Source organism: Oncorhynchus mykiss, chromosome 16, assembly GCF_013265735.2.
Source record: "Oncorhynchus mykiss isolate Arlee chromosome 16, USDA_OmykA_1.1, whole genome shotgun sequence".
Classification (NCBI taxonomy): domain Eukaryota; kingdom Metazoa; phylum Chordata; class Actinopteri; order Salmoniformes; family Salmonidae; genus Oncorhynchus; species Oncorhynchus mykiss.
The window spans coordinates 23853410-23877990 of record NC_048580.1 but is presented as its reverse complement, the minus strand read 5'-3'; the positions used below and the strand labels follow the sequence as shown (position 1 = coordinate 23877990).

Below are 24581 nucleotides of genomic sequence, written 5' to 3'. Positions count from 1 at the left end.
TGCATGCATCTATAATCGCATTTGTGAAGTGGCATACAGTTGAGCAGACACGTTTTTAGGATTTCCACACATGGGGATATTTTTTTAGCAGGGTCATGAGGGAAAATGGGCCTTTTATAAACAGATTTCATGCAATGCTATGTAATTTACATGATAGAAGACATTAGCAGAATATGTTTAATACCACACAAGTTGCAACTAGCTATTCAGGTAGAAAAAATATTTATAGAAAAAATATTTGCCCAAATTAAATTCCAACTATAATGTTGTGTTTGCTGCGACATAATATCTTGCTTGTATTTTCCTTATCAACAATGGCCGGGTACTTTTGATATTACCCGAAAAAAGTTTTGAAACTTTTGTGAAGGCTTGGTGTGGTGTGGCTGTTAGCCTTTTATACTGCAGGCCTATGACTCTTGCAGTTGAACTTGAGGTGAGGAAGAAGGTTTTAGGCCTACCGGAGTTACTCTTATAATCTAACATTATAATACTTATCTTTATTTAAAACGATTCTGATAGAACAATACACTGTTTTGCAATGAAGATCTACAGTAGCCTCAACAGTACTCTATAGGGTAGCACCATGGTGTAGCCAGAGGACAGCTAGTTTCTGTCCTCCTCTGGGTACTTTGACTTCAATACAAACCCAGGAGGCTCGAGGTTCTCACCCCCTTCCATAGACTTCCAGAGGACCACCTCCAACCTATCAGAGCTATTGCAGCATGAACTGACATGTTTTCCACCCAATCAATGGATCTGAAAATGAATCTAGCACTGAAGCGTAAGCTACAGCTAGATAGCGCTGCAGTGCATAAAATGTGGTAAGTAGTTGACTCAAAGAGAGAGAAAGACAATAGTTGAACAGTTTTAAACAAATTCATTTCTTCAAAAATGAAGGCGAAGCAAGAGAGAGAGAAAGCTATTTGTTTGTATTGTTTTCACTTTCACTTACTTAGCTTGCCAATGCAGCTAGCCAATTTAGCCTACTCAAGCACACGCCTTAAACAGAGAGGGTTGCTGTGCTATCAAGCAGGCTATCGCTACCCAACACTGGAACTCCCAAGTCAAGGTGTGCTTTTGGTTTTATGAGATTATTGCCACCTGACCTGGGCCCGCCGATGTAACTGCAAAATTGCTTGCTAACCGTACACTGTACTACATGACTGTAGCGGGTTTACTGACGCGTTAGTTCTAGTAGCTATGTTGACTTGACGTTAGCTAATATGGTGACAATGATGAAGGCTGTATGTAGCGGTTAGCAGTTATAATATGAAGGTTTGGCTTGGAAAGTTTTTTTTGGGTAGGTCACAGACAGCTGATGTGTTGTGCACTAAAGTCCACAAGCAAAGGAAAAAGGTGAGAGGAGGAATTATACAACAGTCATAGGGATCGTGCTGTTTCTATGTGACTGCTATGAAAGTGAACTGTGTTGCCAGTGAGCAGAGGTGTACTCATTCTGCCGATTCTGTTGAAAAACATTTCTTAACCGGAAGCAAATGGAACGAAACGGATAAACATACCTCGATTTGTCCAATAGAAACTCTCGTTTGCAACTGTTGGACTAATGATTACACTCTAGATCAGCTAGATGCAGGTACGATTGTGCAAGGTGGTATTGAATGCGTCAATGTCTGTCAGGTTGATCACTCAAATTTCTCTTGACCTGTGCACCTATGTGGTAAACTTTCATTCGAAGGCCAGGTTGTAGCAACCTCATGATGGGTGTAGGGAAGATTTGAGTATCATGTAGTAGCCTAAACTTATCAACGTTACATTGAGCTAGGAGAATGGAATATGAATGACCGCCATCCAATAATGCTGTAATAGAAATAAGGCAATAAAAATACATTATCGTCCTCCCTCATCTTAAATGGCACCGACTGCCACTGCTGTATAGCTGACTCAGTAGCCTATCTGATAGGAATAAAGAAATGCATGGTGGTGTAATTGCATGCCACCGACATATATCTCTCTCTCTCCCTCTCTCTCTCTCTTTGGGGTTAGGCCCAAGCTTCTTTTTGTGGCTCATTTGGCCAATATTCCTTGTTTATTGATGGTGCTGGCTGCATGGGTGCTGCATGGTGCTGGCCGCATGGCTGCCCCAATGGGTTACGCACCCAATACATATGGATGACTGGTGCATTTCTCAAATGTCCGATAAATGTCAATCTTCCCAGTCACTTGTCCGGTGCCAAATTTTCCTGACAGAAACCCTGTTATATAGTATACACTGAGTGTACAAGACATTAGGAACACCTGCTCTTTCCATGACATAGACTAGCCAGGTGAATCCAGGTGAAAGCTATGATCCCTTATTGATGTCACTTGTTAAATTCTCTTTAATCAGTGTAGATGAAGGGGAGGAGACAGGTTAAAGAAGGATTTTCAAGCCTTGAGACAATTGAGACATGAATTGTGAATGTGTGCCATTCAGAATATGGTAGTAGGTGCCAGGCGCACTGGTTTGAATGTGTAAAGAACTGCAACGCTGCTGGGTTTTTCATGCTCAACAGTTTCCCGTGTGCATCGACAATGGTCTACCACCCAAGGGACATCCAGCCAACATGACCCAACCGTGGGAAGCATTGGAGTCAACATGCAGCGCCGCTGTGGAACACTTTCGACACCTTGTAGAGTCCACGCCCCGACAAATTTAGGCTCTTCTGAAGGCCAAATGGGGTGCAACTACATTTTCAGAACGTGTTCCTAATGTTTTGTACACACTCAGTGTATCGTATCGGCTACAGTTGGCTACAAAATAAACGTTCCAGGGACACTGACTCACTCAATGATGAAGATGAAGAATAGGCTTCCCACTGGTGATGACTGATGCGCTTGTGTCGATATCTGTAAATAAGCTAGCCAACTTACCCTGCTGGTTTTATTTATTTGATTTATGCAAACTTTTATTTAACCAGGTAGGCTAGTTGAGAACAAGTTCTCATTTGCAACTGCGCCCTGGCCAAGATAAAGCAAAGCAGTACGACACATACAACAACACAGAGTTACACACGGAATAAAGAAACATACGGTCAATAATACAGTAGAAAAATCGATATACAGCGTGTGCAAATGAGGTAGGATAAGAGAGGTAAGGCAATAAATAGGCCGTGGTGGCGAAGTAATTACAATATAGCAATTAAACACGTGAATGGTAGAATTTGCAGAAGATGAAAGGTAAGTGGTAAGAATAGGAAGGGGGGAAAAACAGACAGAATCTCAATTGGTGGGAATGAAATGGACCAGGTTTCATCCATCAGACACCGTGGTGTTCTAGTTGAGGAAAAGTTGTCCTGGAAAGAACGTATTCACTTTGTCTGCAGCAAAGTGATGAAGTCCGTTGGTATCATCAGAAAGATTATTGCTTTGGTTCCTAACACTATACTACAGCCTAATTTAGCCATATCTCATTTACTGCAATACTGTCTGGGACACTACACACAGTATTCTTCCTACCTACACAAATGACTCATCACACAGAATAAATGAGAGGTGGCTACACCTTCTCTAACTTCTTGGCTCCATCTTCTCCTCTGTTAAAGAAACTCAATATTCTGTCTATCTACAACATTAATATACTCCAACTATGCACATTTATCTACAAATATACATACCATACCTCCCAGATAGCCCACCTAAACCCTTCAATGTATTCCTCCTGGTTAATTCTAAAATCCATGCATACAACAAAAGGCCAAATCAAATCAAATCAAATTGTATTTGTCACATGCTCCGAACACAAAAGGTGCTCACCTTACACTGAAATGCTTACTTACAAGCCCTTAACTAGCAATGCAGTTTTAAGAAAAAGTGTTTAGAAAGTATTTCCTAATATAAACTGAAGTAAAAAATATTTATAAAAAAAAAAATACAAAAAAATAATAATTAAGGAGCAACAATAGTAACAGTAGCGAGGCTATATATACAGGGGGTACCGGTACAGAGACAAGGTGCGGGGGCAGCAGGTTAATCGAGGTAATTGAGGTAATATGTACATTTAGGTAGAGGTAAAGTGAATATGCATGGATAATAAACAGAGAGTAGCAGCAGCATAAAAATGGGGGATGGGGTGGGGACAATGCAAATAGTCCAGGTAGCCATTTGATTAGCTGTTCAGGAGGCTTATGGATTGGGGCTAGAAGCTGTTAAGAAGCCTTTTGGACCTAGACTTGGCGCTCCAGTACCGCTTGACGTGCGATATCAGAGAACAGTCTATGACTAGGGTGGCTGGAGTCTTTGGCCATTTTTTGGGCCTTCCTCTGAAACCGCCTGGTATAGAGGTCCTGGATGTCAGGAATCTTGGCCCACTACGCACTACCCTCTGTAGTGTCTTGCAGTCGGAGGCCGAGCAGTTGCAATAACAGGCTGTGATGCAACCAGATGCAATGCTCTCGATGGTGCAGCTGTAGATGTTTTTGAGGATCTGAGGACCCATGCCAAATCTTTTCAGTCTCCTGAGGGGGAATAGGTGTTGTCATGCCCTCTTCACGACTGTCTTGGTGTGTTTGGACCATGATAGCCTATTGGTGATGAGAATGGGGGTGTGCTCTGTCCTCCTTTTTCTGTAGTCCACAATCATCTACTCTATCCTGATCACATTGAGGGAGAGGTTGTTATCTTGGCAACACACTGCCAGGTCTCTGACCTCCTCCCTGTAGGCTGTTTCATTGTTGTCGGTGATCAGGCTATGTTGTGTTGTCGGCAAACTTAACGATGGTGTTGGAGTCATGCCTGGCCATGCAGTCATGGGTGAACAGGGAGTACAGGAGGGGACTGAGCATGCACCCCTGAGGGGCCCCTGTGTTGAGGATCAGCGTGACAGATGTGTTGTTATCTACCCTTACCACCTGGGGGCAGCCCGCCAGGAAGTTGTTGATCCAGTTGCACAGGGAAGTGTTTAGTCCCAGGGTTCTTATGAGCTTTAAGGGCACTATGGTGTTGAACTCTGAGCTGTGGTCAATGAATAGCATTCTTACGTGGTTGTTCCTTTTGTCCAGGTGGGAAAGGGCAGTGTGGCGTCATCTGTGGATCCGTTGAGGTGGTATGCAAATTGGAGTGGGTCTAGGGTTTCTGGGATGATGGTGTTGTGAGCCATGATCAGCCTTTCAAAGCACTTCATGGCTATAGATGTGAGTGCTACGGGTCGGTAGTCATTTAGGCAGGTTACCTTAGTGTTATTGGGCACAGGGACTATGGTTGTCTGCTTGAAACATGTTGGAATTACAGACTCGGTCAGGGACAGGTTGAAAATGTAATTGAAGACACTTGCCAGTTGGTCAGCGCATGCTCGGAGTACACGTCCTGGTAATCCGTCTAATCTGTCCGCCTTGTGAATGTTGACCTGTTTAAAGGTCTTACTCATATCAGCTACGGAGAGCGCGATCACACAGTCACCCGGAACAGCTGATGCTCTCATGCATGCATCAGTGTTGCTTGCCTCGAAGCGAGCATAGAAGTAATTTAGCTCATCTGGTATGCTTGTGTCACTGGATAGCTCGCGGTTGTGGTTTCCCTTTGTAGTCCGTAATAGTTTGCAAGCGGTGTCACATCCGACGAGTGTCGGAGCCTGTCTAGTATGATTCAATCTTAGTTCTGTATTGACGCTTTGCCTGTTGGATGGTTCGTCGGAGGACATAGCAGGATTTCTAATAAGCGTCTGGGTTAGCTTCCCACACCTTGAAAGCGGCAGCTCTAACCTTTAGCTCAGTGCGGATGTTGCCTGTAATCCATGACTTCTGGTTGGGGTATGTACGTACGGTCACTATGGGGACAATGTCATCGATGCACTTATTGATGAAGCCAGTGACTTATGTGGTGTACTCCTCAATGCCATCGGAAGAATCCCAGAACATATTCCATTCTGTGCTAGTAAAACAGTCCTGTAGCTTAGCATCTGTGCCATCTGACCACTTCCTTATCAAGCAAGTCAAGTGGTACTTCCTGCTTAAGTTTTAGCTTGTATGCAGGAATCAGGAGGATAGAGTTATGGTCAGATTTGCCAAATGGAGGGCGAGGGAGAGCCTTGTACTCTCTGTGTGGAGTAAAAGTGGTCTAGAGTTTTTTTTTCCCCTCTGGTTACACATTTAACATGCTGGTAGAACAGATTTCAGTTTCCCTGCATTAAAGTCCCCGGCCAGTAGGAGCGCCGCCTCCTGTACAGCTCGTTGAGTGCCATCTTATTGCCAGTATCGGTTTGTGGTGGTAAATAGACAGCTACGAAAAATATAGATTGGTCTTGGTAAATAGTGTGGTCTACAGCTTATCATGAGATACTCTACCTTAGGCGAGCAAAACCTAGAGACTTCCTTAGTATTAGATTTCGTGCACCAGCTGGTATTTACAAATAGACACAGACAGAATCTTCCTCCAGGTGGAAGTGGCAATCTTGTTCTATCTTGACAATGGACCGAAAACCCCGCCAGCTGTATATTATCCAAGTTGTTAAGCCACGACTCAGTGAAACATAAGATATTACCATTTTTAATGACCCGTTGGTAGGATAGTCATGAACGGAGCTCATCCATTTTGTTATCCAATGATTCCACGTTGGCTAATAGGTCTGATGGTAGAGGGGGATTACTCACTCGCAGTCGGATCCTTACAAGGCACCCCAACCTACGCCCCCGATATCTCCGTCTCTTCTTCATGTGAATGATAGGGAAAAATCTTCGTCCAGTACGAGGTAAGTAATCGCTATCCTGAGATCCAGAAGCTCTTTTCGGTCCTAAGAGACGGTGGCAGAAACATTATATCCAAAATAAGTTACAAATAACACGAAAAAAATCAAGACACTGAACCTTCACCCTCCCCACTGCCACATAGTCAATTCTCTATCAGATATGAGGTTCCATACTCTGGAATTCCTATCTTCACATGGCCAAAACATCCCTCAACTTCAAGCGTAGACCTGGGGTCATCCTGATAAACCAAACTACCCAGTAGTCTCCTCCAAGTCTCCACACACAAAACTTAGATTTGTAAGTTGCTTTTTGTGTGGTTTTCAGTTAATCCCTTTAGGGTTTCCAACTCACCTGCAATGTTTTCGCATTTAAAAAAACAAAGTACTGTTTAGTATTTCACTTGTTTTCTTTTGGTGAGGAATAAATAAAACCTTACAAAAATACACTAAAATGGACATTTATAGACATGAACAGTGGATAACCATTCTATCGTTATTTCTATTGTAGTAGGCCAATGTTTCAATTGACACGTGGGTAGTGAATGTGTTCCCTTGGAAATGTAGCTTAATGCAAGTGTCACAAGGTGGATAAGGACAGGTTATAGGTTTGTGATTGAGCAGGCAGCGTGAAGCAGAGGCAATGCACAAAAGACCATTTAACGTTTATTTTGTAAGGCATGGTTTACATCATAGCATCAGCGCATCTCGTTTCAGCCATTTCTCAATTCAGTTCCACAATTGTTACGCTTCATCCCCATATCAATTTCTTGATTTTTTTTTTACTCTTAAAACCATGCTACTTAAAATTACAGGACAAATATACAAACCAAACAAAGGGATACAGGAAGCAACATAGTCCAGCAGGCATGTATCATTTTCTTTTCTCAGAATGTATTCACTACAGCACAACTCCATTAAACATGTGCGCTCACCAAACATATCGGCTACACGCTCTCACACACAAGGCACCACCATGCCACCTTACTGCATTCACTTCCTGTGGTTGGCCACCTGGAACACAAAAACAGGGGGTTTAAATATGCTAAAATAAAGTCACATGCTCTGTCAATTAACCAATAGGAATTGTGTAGTCAGTCCAATAACTGAACAACATCTGTATCATTTTAGTAACTTCAAAGTAACTCCAATTAGCTTCAATAAGCCCGCTGCAGTACATTATATTACTACCACTTAACACATATCGACGTAGCAATATTGGTGGAATTGCACATCATCTTGACAGTTGTCTTGCGGGCCATCTGAAACCTGGGCTCTCGAGGCTACCATGACTGTAGACTGCAGACTAGTTGTGAGGAGAAGGAGGGGAGTTTAAATTGATGCCCTTCAGTTCTGACCTCCTACCTATATAAAAAGAATAGTAAAGTTTACCATAGATTACTATAGTACTTACTATAGAATTATATAGAATTCTGTAGTAAACTGTAGAATGTTATTGTCACGGCCGTCCTCCTCTTCGTCTGAAGAGGAGGCGAAAAGGATCAGAGGACCAATATGCGGCGTGGTAAGTGTCCATGGTAAATCTTTAATAACGAAAGACTGAACACTATACAAGAGAGTAACAAAAACAATAAACCAAATTCGACCGTGAAGCTACAAAATGAGACCTGTGCTGAAACAAGCCACTAACATAGACAATCACCCACAAACAAACAGTGCAACCCAGGCTACCTAAGTATGATTCTCAATCAGAGACAACTAATGACACCTGCCTCTGATTGAGAACCATACTAGGCCGAAAACATAGAAATGCCCCAAAACATAGAAAAACAAACAGACTGCCCACCCAACTCACGCCCTGACCATACTAAATAAATACAAAACAACGGAAATAAAGGTCAGAACGTGACAGTACCCCCCCCCCCCAAAGGTGCGGACTCCGGCCGCAAAACCTTGACCTATAGGGGAGGTTCCTGGGTGGGCGTCTGTCCGCGGTGGCGGCTCTGGCGCGGGACGCGGACCCCACTTCACAGGCGGGAGGCTCCGGCAGAGGCTCCGGCAGAGGCGCCGGTCAGGCGCCAGGCTCCGGCAGAGGCGCCGGACAGGCGGGAGACTCCGGCAGAGGCGCCGGACAGGCGGGAGACTCCGGCAGAGGCGCCGGACAGGCGGGAGACTCCGGCAGAGGCGCCGGACAGGCGGGAGACTCCGGCAGAGGCGCCGGACAGGCGGGACCACCTGCAGGGAGGAGACAGAGAGACAGCCTGGTGCGTGGGGCTGCCACAGGAACCACCAGGCTGGGGAGCCCTTCAGGAGGCTTGGGGTTAGGAGGAGGCACCTGAAGGACCGGGCTGTGGGGGAGCACTGGAGCTCTGGTGCGCAACCTTGGCACCACCTCCCCAGGCTGGATAACCACTCTAGCCCGGACCCTCCAGAGTGCAGGCACAGGTTGAACCGGGCTGTGGGTAAGCACGGGAGATCTAGTGCTTACTACACGCACCTCTCCCTTAGGCTCCACTCCCACATTCGCCCGGCACGAGCGGAGCGCAGGCAGAGGACGCACTGCACCCTCCCAGCGCCCCAGAGACACAGCACGCAGAGCCGGCGCAGGATACCCTGGACCAAAACTGCGTACCGGCGACCAGACCCGCTGAGCAGGCACCATACGCCCTGGCTCGATGCCCGCACTCGCATGACACTCTCGGGGGGCTGTCCTATAGCGCACCGGGCTATGGACACGTACTGGCGACACCGTGCGCTTAACCGCATAACACGGTGCCTGCCCAGTATCACGCTGCTTATAATAAGCACGAGGAGTGAGCGCAGGTCTGCTACCTGGCTTAGCTCCACCCCTCGTGTGCCCCCCCCCCCAATTTTTTGGGGGGGCTGTCTCTCGTACCTGTCGCACTGCCGTGCTGCCTCCTCATATCGCTGCCTCCAGCTCTGCTTTGGGGCGGCGATATTCCCCAGCCTGTGCCCAGGGTCCCTCTCCGTTCAGTATCTCCTCCCATGTCCAGGAGTCCTGTGATACCGGCCGCTGTTGTTGCTGCTGCTGCTGCCGTCGCTGTTTTCTACCACGCCGCTTGGTCCTTGGTTGGTGGGTGATTCTGTCACGGCCGTCCTCCTCTTCGTCTGAAGAGGAGAGGCGAAAAGGATCAGAGGACCAATATGCGGTGTGGTAAGTGTCCATGGTAAATCTTTAATAACGAAAGACTGAACACTATACAAGAGAGTAACAAAAACAATAAACCAAATTCGACCGTGAAGCTACAAAATGAGACCTGTGCTGAAACAAGCCACTAACATAGACAATCACCCACAAACAAACAGTGCAACCCAGGCTACCTAAGTATGATTCTCAATCAGAGACAACTAATGACACCTGCCTCTGATTGAGAACCATACTAGGCCGAAAACATAGAAATGCCCCAAAACATAGAAAAACAAACATAGACTGCCCACCCAACTCACGCCCTGACCATACTAAATAAATACAAAACAACGGAAATAAAGGTCAGAACGTGACAGTTATACTCAACACTGTAGTATCCCTCTATCGTGTAGTGCTTACTATAGACTTTTGAAGTATACTATAGAATGCCATACTACACACTGTACTATCCCTTGATCATTCTAACTTTTGAATTTTGTAGTATAATGTAAAATACTATTTTCACGTGTGCTCCCTCTCCGGCCTCTAGGTCACCAGGCTGCTGATTATTAAGCACACCTGTCACCATCGTCACGCGCACCAGCGCCTCATGACACTCACCTGGACTCCATCACCTCCTTGATTACCTTCCCTATATTTGTCGCTCCTCTTGGTTCTTTCCTCAGGTGTTATTGACTCTGTTTTATGTCAGTGCGTTGTTTGTGTTTCTTGTTTTTATGTACCATTTATTAAACACTCACTCCCTGAACTTGCTTCCCAACTCTCAGTGTACATCGTTACAGAATAACACCTCACCTAAGCGAAGGGAGGGAGTGTTTTTTTGTGTTGGAAGGTATGTCTGGTCCAGGTGTCAGTACCAGAGCTACCAGGGAGGCCTCAGCTGGTACGTTGGGCTCTCACGCCCCAGGCCAGGTTTGTCGGGCTCTCACGCCTCAGGCCAGGTTCGTCGGGCTCTCACGCCCCAGGCCAGGTTCGTCGGGTTCTCACGCCCCAATGCCAGTTTCGTCGGGCTCTCACGCCCCAGGACAGGTTCGTCGGGCTCTCACGCCCCAGGACAGGTTCGTCGGGCTCTCACGCCCCAGGCCAGGTTCGTCGGGCTCTCACGCCCCAGGCCAGGTTCGTTGGGCTCTCACGCCCCGGCCAGGTTCGTCCGGCTCTCACGACCAGGCCAGATTCGTGAGACGCCTCTCACGCCCCAGGCCAGGTTCGTCGGGTTCTCACGCCCCAATGCCAGTTTCGTCGGGCTCTCACGCCCCAGGACAGGTTCGTCGGGCTCTCACGCCCCAGGCCAGGTTCGTCGGGCTCTCACGCCCCAGGCCAGGTTCGTTGGGCTCTCACGCCCCGGCCAGGTTCGTCCGGCTCTCACGCCCCGGCCAGGTTCGTGAGACGCCTCTCACGACCCGGTCAAGTTTCTGAGCCTCCGGTCCACTCCACTCCTGATCCCTGGGATCGTCCCTTTGGTCGGCGTCCTGCGGCTGGAGCCGCACGTCAGGGAGGGAGTACTGTCACGTGTGTTCCCTCTCTGGCCTCCAGGTCACCAGGCTGCTGATTATTGTGCACACCTGTCACACGCACCTGGACTCCATCACCTTCTTGATTATCTACCCTATATCTGTCACTCCTCTTGGTTCTTTCCTCAGGTGTTATTGACTGTTTCATGTCAGTGCGTTGTTTGTGTTTCTCAGCGTACATCATTACAACTATATTACACACTGTAATATCCCCCTCGATCATGTAGTGCTTACTATAGAATTGTGTAGTATACTGGAGAATTCTATACTACACTGTAATATCCTTAAATCATGACGTGCTTGCTATAGAATTTTGTAGTATATTGGATACTTATACACTACACACTTTATATCACTTGATCGTATAGTGCTTCCTATAATATTTTTGAGTATACTGTAGAATACTATACTACACTGTAATATCCCTTGATCATGTAGTGCTTACTTTGGAAAGTATACTGTGTAGAATACTATACTACACACTGTAATGCTTACTTTAGACTTTTTTTGATCGATTGGACTGTCAATGCTGTTTTGATTTTAATGTACTGTCCTTGGGGAGCTCCTGCCAAGGATTTCCTCACGTTCCCCTTCAATCGTGAAGTGCTTACTATAGAATGTTAAAGTATACTCCACACTGTAGTATCCCTTGATTTATTTTATTTGACTATTTAAAAACACAGTACAACCACAAATGTGGATACAATGCATTTAGACATTTGTTGAGAATAATTACCATTGTGGTCCTAGTTTAAACATGTTACACATTTACAGCTAACCCACATGAAGAAATACAAACATATACTATGGTCAAAGTAAATGTATAGTAATCATTGTAGTGTCTCTGCTGACTTTATTGTAGTATTCACTGTAGTGTTTTTGCAGGCGTGTCTAACATACTATATACTCATTCATTGTTTTTGCGGGCATGTCTAGTATACGGTAGTATTCATTGTTTTCACGCCCTGACTTTAGAGAGACGTTTTATTGCTCTATTTGGTTAGGTCAGGGTGTGATTTGGGTGGGCATTCAATGTTTTCTATTTCTTTGTTTTTGGCAGAGTGTGGTTCCCAATCAGAGGCAGCTGTCTATCGTTGTCTCTGATTGGGAATCATACTTGTGGGTAACTATTTATTTTCTGTGTGTGTTCGTGTGCATCACGGTTGTGTCACGTTTGGTTTCTGTTTACCTGTTTTTTGTGAAGGTTTCACTTCATTAAAGATGTGGAATTACATGCACACTGCGCCTTGGCTCATCTATGACAGGAAGTTTGAAGACAGTGAACGTGACAATTCTACTATTTTTCCAGACATAAATGTAGTAAACTGTACGTTTTTTGTGGACATGACTAGTGTATTGTAGTAACACCTGCTATATAGCCTTACCCATTTATATGCTTATTTAATTTGCATTTTGACATTGATTATTTCCATTAAATATATTCATTGCTGTTTTTGACTGTTATCTTCACCTTTCTGTGTCTCCTTTTAGATAGATAAACTCCATACAGCCAATCAAGTTCCAATTCAAGACAAGTTTCATGTCAACTGTCAATCATTCCCTGCTATGTATCATCTCCATTACCTGAATCTAATAAGACTCTATATAGACTCCGCCTGCACTTTAACTGGATTCCCACAGTAGATGGGCATCACCACAACCTAAACCTCAATCAGTTACAATCTTGTAATTGAAAAATATTGTGTGACAGGCTAGGAAACTAACTTTTGGTCAGTGTTTCCCTGGGCACCCTTGTTAGGGGAGGACATGCAGGAAATGTATAAAAGCACCCGTTTGTCATGTTCAAGTGAGGGCTTTGTACATGGAAGGCCGCGTGTGTGTGTGTGTGTGTGTGTGTGTGTGTGTGTGTGTGTGTGTGTGTGTGTGTGTGTGTGTGTGTGTGTGTGTGTGTGTGTGTGTGTGTGTGTGTGTGTGTGAAATGTTTATGAAATGTTTACTTTACAAGCCCTTAACCAACAATGCAGTTTTAAGAAAACATTTACTAAATAAATAAACTAAAGTAGAAAAAGTAACACAATAAAACAACAACGAGCCTATATCAAATCACATTGTATGAGTCACATGCTGAATACAACAGGTGTAGACGTAGACCTTACAGTGAAATGCTTACTTACGAGCCCCTAACCAACAGTGCAGTTTCAAAAAAATACAGATAAGAATAAGAGATAAAAGTAACAAGTAATTAAAGAGTGGCAGTAAAATAACAGTAGCGAGACTATGGGGGGAACCAATACAGAGTCAATGTGCAGGGGCACTGGTTAGTTGAGGTAGTATGTACATGTAGGTAGAGTTATTAAAGTGACTATGCATAGATGACAACAGAGAGTAGCAACGGTTTAAAGAGGGGGTGAGAGGGGGGGGAACTGCAAATAGTCTGGGTAGCCGTTTGACTAGATGTTCAGGAGACAGATGGCTTGGGGGAAGAAGCTGTTTAGAAGCCTCTTGGACCTAGACTTGGCGCTCCTGTACCGCTTGCCGTGCGGTAGCAGAGAGAACAGTCTATGACTAGGGTGGCTGGAGTCTTTGACAATTTTTAGGGCCTTCCTCTGACACTGGCTGGTATAGAAGTCCTGGATGGCAGGAAGCTTGGCCCCAATGTTGTACTGGGCCGTTCGCACTACCCTCTGTAGCGCCTTGAGATCGGAGGCCGAGTAGTTATCATAACAGTGTAGAGGGGGGGGGGGGGGGCAGTAATACAACCAGTCAGGATGCTCTCGATGGTGCAGCTGTAAAACCTTTTGAAGATCTGAGGACCCATGCCAAATCTTTTTGTGCCCTCTTCACGACTTTATTGGTGTGCATAGACCTTCTTCCTTTGTTGGTGATGACCAAGCAACTTGAAGCTCTCAACCTGCTCCACATCAATGAGAATGGGGGCGTGCTCGGTCTTCCTTTTTCCTGTAGTCCACAATCATCTCCTTTGTCTTGATCACACTGAGGGAGAGGATGTTATCCTGGCACCACACGGCCAGGTCTCTGACCTCCTCCCTGAAGGCTGTCTTGTTGTTGTGTTGTCGGTGATCAGGCCTACCACTGTTCTGTCATCGGCAAACTTAATGAGGGTGTTGGAGTCGTGCCTAGCCGTGCAGTCATGAGTGAACAGGGAGTGCAGGAGGGGGCTGAGCACAAACCCCTGAGGGGTCCCTGTGTTCAGGATTGGCGTGACGGATGTGTTGTTACCTACCCTTACCACCTGGGGGTGGCCCATCAGGAAGTCCAGGATCCAGTTGCAGAGGGAGGTGTTTAGTCCTACGGTCCTTAGCTTATTTATGAGCTTTGAGGGCACTATGGTGTTGAAGCTGTAGTCAATGAATAGCATTCTGAGCTGTAGTCAATGAATAGCATTCTCACATAGGTGTTCCTTTTGTCCAGGTGGGAAAGGGCAGTGTGGAGTGCAATAGAGATTGCATCATCTGAGATCTGTTGGGGCTGTATGCAAATTGGAGTGGGTCTAGGGTTTCTGGGATGATGGTGTTGATGTGAGCCGTGACCAGCCTTTCAAAGCACTTCATGGCTACAGACGTGAGTGCTATGGGTCAGTAGTCATTTAGGCAGGTTACCTTAGTGTGCCTGGGCACAGGGACTATGGTGGTCTGCTTGAAACATGTTGGTATTACAGACTCGGACAGGGAGAGGTTGAAAATGTAATTGAAGACACTTGCCAGTTGGTCAGCGCATGCTTGCAGTACACGTCCTGGTAATCCATCTGGCCCTGTGGCCTGTTTGAAGGTCTTACTCACATCAGCTGCGGAAAGCGTGATCACACTGTCTTCCAGAACAACTGATGCTCTCATGCATGTTTCAGTGTTATTTGCCTCGAAGCGAGCATAGAAAGAGTTTACCTTGTCTGGTAGGCTTGTGTCACTGGGCAGCTCTCGACTGTGCTTCCCTTTGTAGTGTGTAATGGTTTGCAAGCCCTGCCACATCCGACGAGCGTCAGAGCCAGTGTAGTACGATATACAGGGGGTACCGCCGGTACAGAGTCAATGTATGGGGGTACAGGTTAGTTGAGGTAATATGTACATGCATATGTACATGACTATGCATAGATAATAAACAGCGAGTAGCGGCAGTGTAAAAAAAGAAATGTGGTGGTTAACTGTTCTTTCTTTTCCACCATCGGAAGTACAATATTTGTCATAGCTTTTGGTCATCTTGTGAGCTTGGTCAGCTGAATTTCTGTGAAAGCTCTTTCAGAAAGCTATCTAGTAAAAGTAGCTGATCTAAGAAGTAATTTTGGTGTACGCTTGTCAATGTGTGTTATCTGTCAAACACACAAACCTAATCCTCTAAACTTTAATAAACTCTGCTTGTTCTTTATCTGCTTCTGTGCTGTTTCTATAACGACACAGGGCGAGACCCAGATGCAGGAGGCAGATGGTTTGAGATGGTTTGAGTCTCTGATATTTATTAAAATACAAGGGACAGGCAAAAGGCAGATCGAGGACAGTCAAAAGTTCATTAACTAGATCGGAGTCCGAAAGGTACAGGGCGGCAGGCAAGCTTGAGGTCAGGGCAGGCTGAATGGTCCGGCAGGTGGGCTCAGTGTCAGGGCAGGCAGAAAACCGGAACCGGGAGGGCTAGAAAACAGAGACTTGGAAAAACGGGAGCACGGAAGAAACACGCTGGTAGGCTTGATGAGACAAGACGAACTGGCAACAGACAAACAGAGAACACAGGTATAAATGCACTGGGGATAATGGGGAAGATGGACGACACCTGGAGGGGGGTGGAGACAAGCACAAAGACAGGTGAAACAGATCAGGGTATGACAGTTTCCCTTTAATGGGCCTAGAACCTGTGTAACGTTTAGATGTTAGAATTGTAATAAAAAAACATATATATTGTCTAATATGTTGTCTGGTCCGTTGCATTGCTCAGAACTGTTGACCCAACTCAATAGGCGGTCTATCACGAACGGTCTTCTATTCTGGTTGAGGTGTTCCCTCACTTAACAGTAGGCTTAGTCTGGTAGTTGTGCCATTTTAGCTAACCCTAGTCGGCAGGTGTTACTACAATATACTGCTCATGTCCGCAAAAACACTTTAGTAAATACTGCAGTCATGTCTGCAAAAACACTCCAGTATTCTAGTCATGTCTGCGTAAATACTACAGTCATGTCTGCAAAAACATTACAGTAAATAATATAGTATACTACAGTCATGTCTGCAAAAACATTTCAGTAAATACTACATTAATTTCTTCAAACACTACCATAAACTACAGTCATGTCTGCAAAAACACTACAGTAAGTACTACAGTATACTAGTCATGTCCGCAAAAACACTATGGTAAATATAGTATACTACAGCCATGTCTGCAAAAACACTACAATGAATACTATAGTATATAAATGTAATAACAAAAGAGTATTTAGACCATAGTATAAGTATTTTTTATGTGTACTCTCCTTCCTCCACCAGCTCTTCCCCTGGGCCAGGTCAGGAGGAGAGTCAGTGGATACAGCATGTACAGTGTCTTGCGAAAGTATTCGGCCCCCTTGAACTTTGCGACCTTTTGCCACATTTCAGGCTTCAAACATAAAGATATAAAACTGTATTTTTTTGTGAAGAATCAACAACAAGTGGGACACAATCATGAAGTGGAACGACATTTATTGGATATTTCAAACTTTTTTAACAAATCAAAAACTGAAAAATTGGGTGTGCAAAATTATTCAGCCCCTTTACTTTCAGTGCAGCAAACTCTCTCCAGAAGTTCAGTGAGGATCTCTGAATGATCCAATGTTGACCTAAATGACTAATGATGATAAATACAATCCACCTGTGTGTAATCAAGTCTTCGTATAAATGCACCTGCACTGTGATAGTCTCAGAGGTCCGTTAAAAGCGCAGAGAGCATCATGAAGAACAAGGAACACACCAGGCAGGTCCGAGATACTGTTGTGAAGAAGTTTAAAGCCGGATTTGGATACAAAAAGATTTCCCAAGCTTTAAACATCCCAAGGAGCACTGTGCAAGCGATAATATTGAAATGGAAGGAGTATCAGACCACTGCAAATCTACCAAGACCTGGCCGTCCCTCTAAACTTTCAGCTCATACAAGGAGAAGACTGATCAGAGATGCAGCCAAGAGGCCCATGATCACTCTGGATGAACTGCAGAGATCTACAGCTGAGGTGGGAGACTCTGTCCATAGGACAACAATCAGTCGTGTATTGCACAAATCTGGCCTTTATGGAAGAGTGGCAAGAAGAAAGCCATTTCTTAAAGATATCCATAAAAAGTGTCGTTTAAAGTTTGCCACAAGCCACCTGGGAGACACACCAAACATGTGGAAGAAGGTGCTCTGGTCAGATGAAACCAAAATTGAACTTTTTGGCAACAATGCAAAACGTTATGTTTGGCGTAAAAGCAACACAGCTGAACACACCATCCCCACTGTCAAACATGGTGGTGGCAGCATCATGGTTTGGGCCTGCTTTTCTTCAGCAGGGACAGGGAAGATGGTTAAAATTGATGGGAAGATGGATGGAGCCAAATACAGGACCATTCTGGAAGACCTGATGGAGTCTGCAAAAGACCTGAGACTGGGACGGAGATTTGTCTTCCAACAAGACAATGATCCAAAACATAAATCAAAATCTACAATGGAATGGTTCAAAAATAAACATAACCAGGTGTTAGAATGGCCAAGTCAAAGTCCAGACCTGAATCCAATCGAGTATCTGTGGAAAGAACTGAAAACTGCTGTTCACAAATGCTCTCCATCCAACCTCACTGAGCTCGAGCTGTTTTGCAAGGAGGAATGGGAAAAAATGTCAGTCTCTCGATGTGCAAAACTGATAGAGACATACCCCAAGCGACTTACAGCTGTAATCGCAGCAAAAGGTGGCGCTACAAAGTATTAACTTAAGGGGGCTGAATAATTTTGCACGCCCAATTTTTCAGTTTTTGATTTGTTAAAAAAGTTTGAAATATCCAATAAATGTCGTTCAACTTCATGATTGTGTCCCACTTGTTGTTGATTCTTCACAAAAAAATACAGTTTTATATCTTTATGTTTGAAGCCTGAAATGTGGCAAAAGGTCGCAAAGTTCAAGGGGGCCGAATACTTTCGCAAGGCACTGTATGAGGGAGGGAGATGGAGCAGGCAAGCGAGACAGCAATGGATGTAGACTGGACTTGAAATGAGTGGATGAGAGTTGACTGACTATCTGTCTGCCTGTCTGACTAAAGAACAGGGGGAGAGGCTGTAAGAATGTCCAAGACTATTTGTGAAGAGAACTGGAAGTGCATCAGAGGAGGGAAGGAACAGCCAGGATTAGGCTGTGGTGGAAAAAGCACAAGATTACAGAGGCTGAGGATAAGGAAATAAAGCAAAATAGTGGAGGGAGGTGTAATCCGGCTATCTCGATCCCAGCAAGACTCATAAACCAGGACGTGCATTTTCAACATGATGTAATCCTGATTTTGGACAATCCAGGGCCCAAATTTCTGAATAGTGTTACATCACGGGCTGGCATGCCTTGTCTCGTTCACTGCTACAGAACTACAGTAGTTGGTCACTCACATTTTCACTTGGTCATGCATTGCCCATTAAATGAAAATTGGAATGAGGTGGAAGTTAGGATTCACCCATAAGCAGTTTGAGAGATTAAATCCAAACAAATGCTTTCACTTTTGTTCAGATTCGGAGGCGGAGACCAACACCCGCTACGCTATTCCGTTTGACAGACCAACCGTCTCCCGAGGAGGAAAACGACAATCACCAGGTAAAACAGCACCACCTGAAATGCCTGCAAGTACTATCACACCACTAAAACTACATGCAGTCCTTGAAGTACTAACCACAGCATTCAATTACATTATGTCAGCAGTGGTCCCCCAATTCTTGTCCTGGAGAGCAATGGGTTGTGCAGGATTTTCTAAACTAACATATGGAATTGTTTTAAGATCCTTTAGCTATTTGATTATGAATTTTAGGACCCATTTAGCCCATAGAAACACTTTGAATAGCTGATTCACACATGGAATAACAGCTACTGGAAAAATACATCAAAAGAAGTTATGTTTTAAAGTGTCTGTCCTATATCTGAGAGGTATAAGAAAGATCGGGAAGTATTTTTTTTTTTTTTTTTTGACCCATATTAAAATAAAACATTTGGGCACTAAACTACTTCCATATACACTTCCATAAATGTTTGACACTAGTACCGGGCTACCTTCAGACAAGCAAAATGGACACCATCGTGAGAGTCTTATCTTTCCATGTTGGCCATATTAGTTTTGCAGGCCTAACCATTTGTTTTCGTGGGAATATTTCTCAAGGTCTGACAAACACCACTGTAGTTCGGCCACCTTCCACCGCATTGGCGGATGTGGTGGATTGAGGCGCAGCCCATGCAAAAAGACTGCATCTTAAAACGGATTTTGATGGGGATTGTTGTATTATGCTAATTCGACTTCTGTGAGCACTCACATCGACTCTATTGACATTTTTGTGGTGGTTGATACATTTACCGTAAGGGAAAATCAAGTCTGAAATTTCAAAGTGGAAATTGCAAACGTCAGAAGCCTTTTTAAACTTCAAATACACTACACAGTGTTAATATTCCTGCGATCAAATGAAGATCCTACATCTGTACATGTCTTATCAAGACTGATTACTTGAATCAGGTGTTGGACTGTAACTAAAATCTGCACACTTTGTGGCTCTCAAGAACCAGGTGTGAAGACCCTTGCATGATGTGACAATCTGTTGTGGTTGTCTCAGTTTTCATTTGAGAGCAAGGCACCGTTTTCTTAGGCCAATGTGTTGGATGTGCAGTGAGTTAGTCTGATGCAGCCTAAATGGCACCCTGATCCCTATATTGCACACTACTTTTGGCCAGTAGTGCCTTACATAGGGAATAGTGTGCCTTTGTAGATTTGACATTGTTTTTCTCTTTACCTGCATAGTGGGTCATTGGGGAAAATGGCGTCCTCACCAAGAACATCAATGCGCATGTGTACCAGCCTCCATCACTCAAAGGTAGGTTGACTATCCATCATCTTATTATGTAAACAGTGACCCATAAAGCATTTGGGAGAGTTGAGGAAACCACTTCCTGTCTGTAGCCATGTTTTCTGGCCTGGGATTAGTCTATATCTGTCTTGACTGAAAGGGTTTTAAGTGGAAATGGCTTAATCATGAGGTGTGTGTGTGTTGGGTTAGTTTGTGTGTGTGCGTGTGTGTAAGTGAACGTGTGTGTGAACGTGTGGGTGTTGTGAGATTAGGGGCAGAGACAGCTGTGAGTCTCCACTGCTCTGGATCATCCAGGATTATAGGATGGGGCACACAGCTGCAGTGCAGACAGGCAACATCGCACACACTCTCACATGACCTGTTCCTTATGATATAGTATATTTACTATTAGCAATACCTGAAGCCGTGCATTAAGTCCCGATCTGTTTGTCCGTCCATTTCTTTCTGTGGCTGCATACTAAAGTACAATTTGGCATTTTTGGCATAGCTGATCTTAAAACTGTTTTGGTTCTAAAAACTATTACCCTCTTTTCTGTGCCTGTCTGTCTGTCTGTCGTTCTGTCTGTCTGCCTGTTTGTCTGTGTGGTTTCACAGCTGTACAGAGGATGGCTCAAGCCCGCATGAAGTCTCTGGGAACCTGTGGCCCCGAAGAGACAGATGACTTCTCTGGGGAGGAAAGCGTGGACTGTGAGGAGAGCCTGGATATATCCCCTGTCTCCACCACTGGTGAGAGAAGCACAACACGGGTGTTATGTCCCAAGTCCCACGCAGTGTGCACTTGTGCACCCCTCCCCACACTCGCCAATTTCAAAGCATTGGATTGGTGTAAGCATGGGATATAGGGAGTTTCCACAACTTCCACACCAGTGCTGTATTTTTAAATGCAGCAAGTGAACAAGTGTACACTTAAGGCTGAAGGGTAGAGAATTGGAACGCAGAGGAGTATCAGCAGAAATACTCTATCGCTCGCTTGCACGCATGCACTCACACACAAATACATGCTCTAGCTCACTCACTCACACACTCACTCACTCCCTCACTCACTCACTCTCTCATTTACTCACTCTTGAAGGTGCAATCTGTTAGTTACTACAAAAACATTTGGCTAAGAAGCAAAACAAACAACATTTGACAGTACACCTTTAACAATAGCCAATTCCTCTTCCCAGGGTCAAGGGTCAATTCAGAGGGAAGAATTGCCCACTTTCTTCACCTGAGAGTCCCACACGGAGAGGAGGAAGAGGAGCTGGATGATGAGGAGAAGAGGGGAAAAGGTGGACCAAGAAGGCCAAAGAAGAAGGGAGAATAACAGAGCGCTGTGTGTTACAGAGAGGAGATTCAGATTCTGTGGCAAAAGATGATTGACGATCCAGAGTGATGTTTTCTAATTATTATATAAAGAGCGTGGAGAAAATATCTAAATACGTGTGTGTGCGTGCGTGTGTGCGTTTGTGCAGTTGTGCGTGTGCTTGCTTGCATTCGTGTGTGTGTGTGTGTGTCAGTGGAGGCTCCTCAGAGGAGGAAGGGGAGGACCATCCTCCTCAGTGAATTTCATAAAAATGTAAATTGTAAAACATTCAAAAAGTTAGTATTTTTAGATAAAACAATACTAAATACAATCACGTCACCGAACAATTGATTAAAACACACTATTTTGCAAAGAAGGTCTCCAGTAGCCTCAACAGCACTCTGTAGGGTAGCATCATGGTGTAGCCGGAGGACAGCTAGCTTCAGTCCTCCTCTAGGTACATTGACTTCAATACAAAACCCAGGAGGCACGAGGTTCTCAACCCATCCATAGACTTACACAGTAATTATGACAACTTCCGGAGGACATCCTCCAGCCTACCAGATTTCTTGCAGCATGAACTGACATGTTGTCCACCCAATAAAATAATCAGATAATTAATCTAGTACTGAAATCATAAGCTACAGCTAGCTAGCACTGCAGTGTATAGAGAGAAAAGACAATAGTTGAAGAGGTATGAAAATATGTATTTCTTCTAAAATGAAGGAGAAGCAAAAGAGAAATAGAGAGAGATTTTGTCATTTTTTGTTCACTTTCAATTTCACTTAGTTAGCAAATGCAGCTAGCTAATTTAGCCTACTGAAACACACTGTTCAAACAGAGGGATGCTATGTTAGCTAGCTGGCTATGACCATCCAATACAAGACTGGAACTCTTCCAAGTCAAGGTAAGCTTTTGGTATTACTAATTTATTGCCACCAGGGCACTGTACACCAACGTTACTGTGTGATTGTAGCGGGTTTACTAATGGGTTGGTTCTATTAACTATGCTGACTATGACGCTACTTTAGCTAATATGGTGACAACGATGTAGGCTGTGTGTAGTGGTTCAGCTTGGAAAGGTTTTTTACTGTTGTGCATTGAAGTCCATAGGCGAAGGGACAAGATGAGAGGAGGAGAGCGCGGACTACAACGTGGCTGCTATGAAAGTGAACTGTGTTTACGCGTGTAATTCGTTCTGCCGATTCTGTTGAAATATGCTTATTAAACGGAAGCAAACAGAAAAAAAACAGGGATAGACATACTTGAATTTGTCCAATAGAAACTCTCGTTTGCAACTGTTGGACTAATGATTACACCCTATATCAGCTGGTATGCTGATATAGGTGGTATTGTGCAAGGTGGTATTGATGTCACTGTCTGTTGCCTCAAATTTGTCTCTCAACCTGTGTGCAGCTACGTTATAAACATTCATTCATAGGCTAGGTTGTAGCAACGTCATGATGGGTATAGGGAAAAGTATTCTAGTATCACGTAGTGGCCTAAACCTATTGCTGTTACATTGAACTAGGTGAATGGAATATGAACGAGAGTCATCCAATATGCTGTGATGTAAATAAATCGTCCTCCCTCATCTTAAACGGTACTGACCGCCACTGGTGTGTGTGTGTGTATGTATGCCTATCTTTGTGTGTCTGTTTGTATGCATGTGAGAAAGAGAGAGACACAGTGGGAGAGAAATAAAACGAGAGAGAGAAAAAGAGAGAGTTCTCAAGTGTTTAAGCTGAATGGTAGTGTTCCAGACAGCACTTCCTTATGAATTCCAGATTGCAGACGTCACTGTCTGAGGAACAGTCTTCACTGTCTGAGGAACTGTCTTGGTGGCTGTGCAGCCACGGAGGGGAGACGATGCTTATCATTGAGCGCGTTCCAGATTGTAGCTGTGCGTCTCATGCTTAGGTCCATGCTTTTTGTTGTGGAAATGAAGGCACTGTGATTTGACCGGTATTCCCAGCATTATCCTCTAGTTGTTGCAGGTAGAAAATCCTAGGAAATGTTCTGTAATTGACACAAGCTGTCTCGAATCAATCAACCAATCAATGTCTGGTTGTGCATGTGTGTTTGGCAGGGGATGGCCTGAGCCAGGGGAGGCGTGGCTCTGCGAATCTCAATCACACAAAACCTATTATTTGTCAGGGAATACTGTTTGTAGATCAGTAATTCTACACCTCACTTTGCTTAAGCTGATCCTCTCAAATGGACTCGGAAGTTGTAGCTAAAAATCGGTCAGTTAAGGGAAGTAGTCAATTTAACCAACCATGGAAGTATATTGGGGCCAATTTTAGGGGTTGCCCAGTCCGGGACTCAAACCCGGGTCCAGCAATTGTTAAGCCAACAATTTAACAGTTAAGGTGTTGGCTTGCCAGTCGCTGAACACAGGTTTGAATCCGGGGCATTCACAATTCATTTCAATTTCACTCATTCATTTACTCCACCAATAAGTACGGGATTGAGCTGCTTGCTATGGAACAGGTAAACTAGTTGTTTACATGTTTGATTGTTAAGTGCAGGCACGAGAAGTGACTGATATTTCATGGGTGGGGAGAGGGAGCGAGAGAAAAGGGTGGACATGGAGGGGGTTTTGCTTGAAGCACTGAACATCATGACATGACGTGAATAGGATTGTGTTTAGTCTATTACAGGCATCATCACTTCACTGACTTACGAGTTCTACACTAGACATTAGGAATATACTCTATTTGGAACAAAAAATAATAACGATGAAAGTATCGGTTCTGTTGCAGAACACTGGAGATCATTCTTGTTTGCTAAAGTGGTAAGGTTAATCATTTGGCTGACAAAGGTTTTTATTTACATTTACTAACACCAATGACACTTGGTATTTAGACACACCAAATGATCAGTGAAATCCTCAAATGTATGACATACTAAAAGGGTGTGATTAACTAATAATTTTATTTAATATAGACCCCTCCCCCAATAACA

General features: G+C 44.4%; 1 protein-coding gene across 1 annotated transcript in view; it reads left to right on the top strand.

The window, feature by feature from the left end:
• The window catches only part of LOC110491678 (protein phosphatase 1 regulatory subunit 1B-like), a 33377-nt gene extending 11629 nt beyond the window's left edge, over positions 1-21748 (top strand). The window contains exons 2-5 of the mRNA XM_021565303.2: positions 18990-19073; positions 20260-20332; positions 20921-21052; positions 21496-21748. Of these exons, the coding sequence (XP_021420978.1) occupies positions 18990-19073; positions 20260-20332; positions 20921-21052; positions 21496-21635 (429 nt within the window). The 3' untranslated portion in view covers positions 21636-21748. The remainder of the gene's footprint in view (positions 1-18989; positions 19074-20259; positions 20333-20920; positions 21053-21495) is intronic.
• Positions 21749-24581: the final 2833 nt, after the last annotated feature.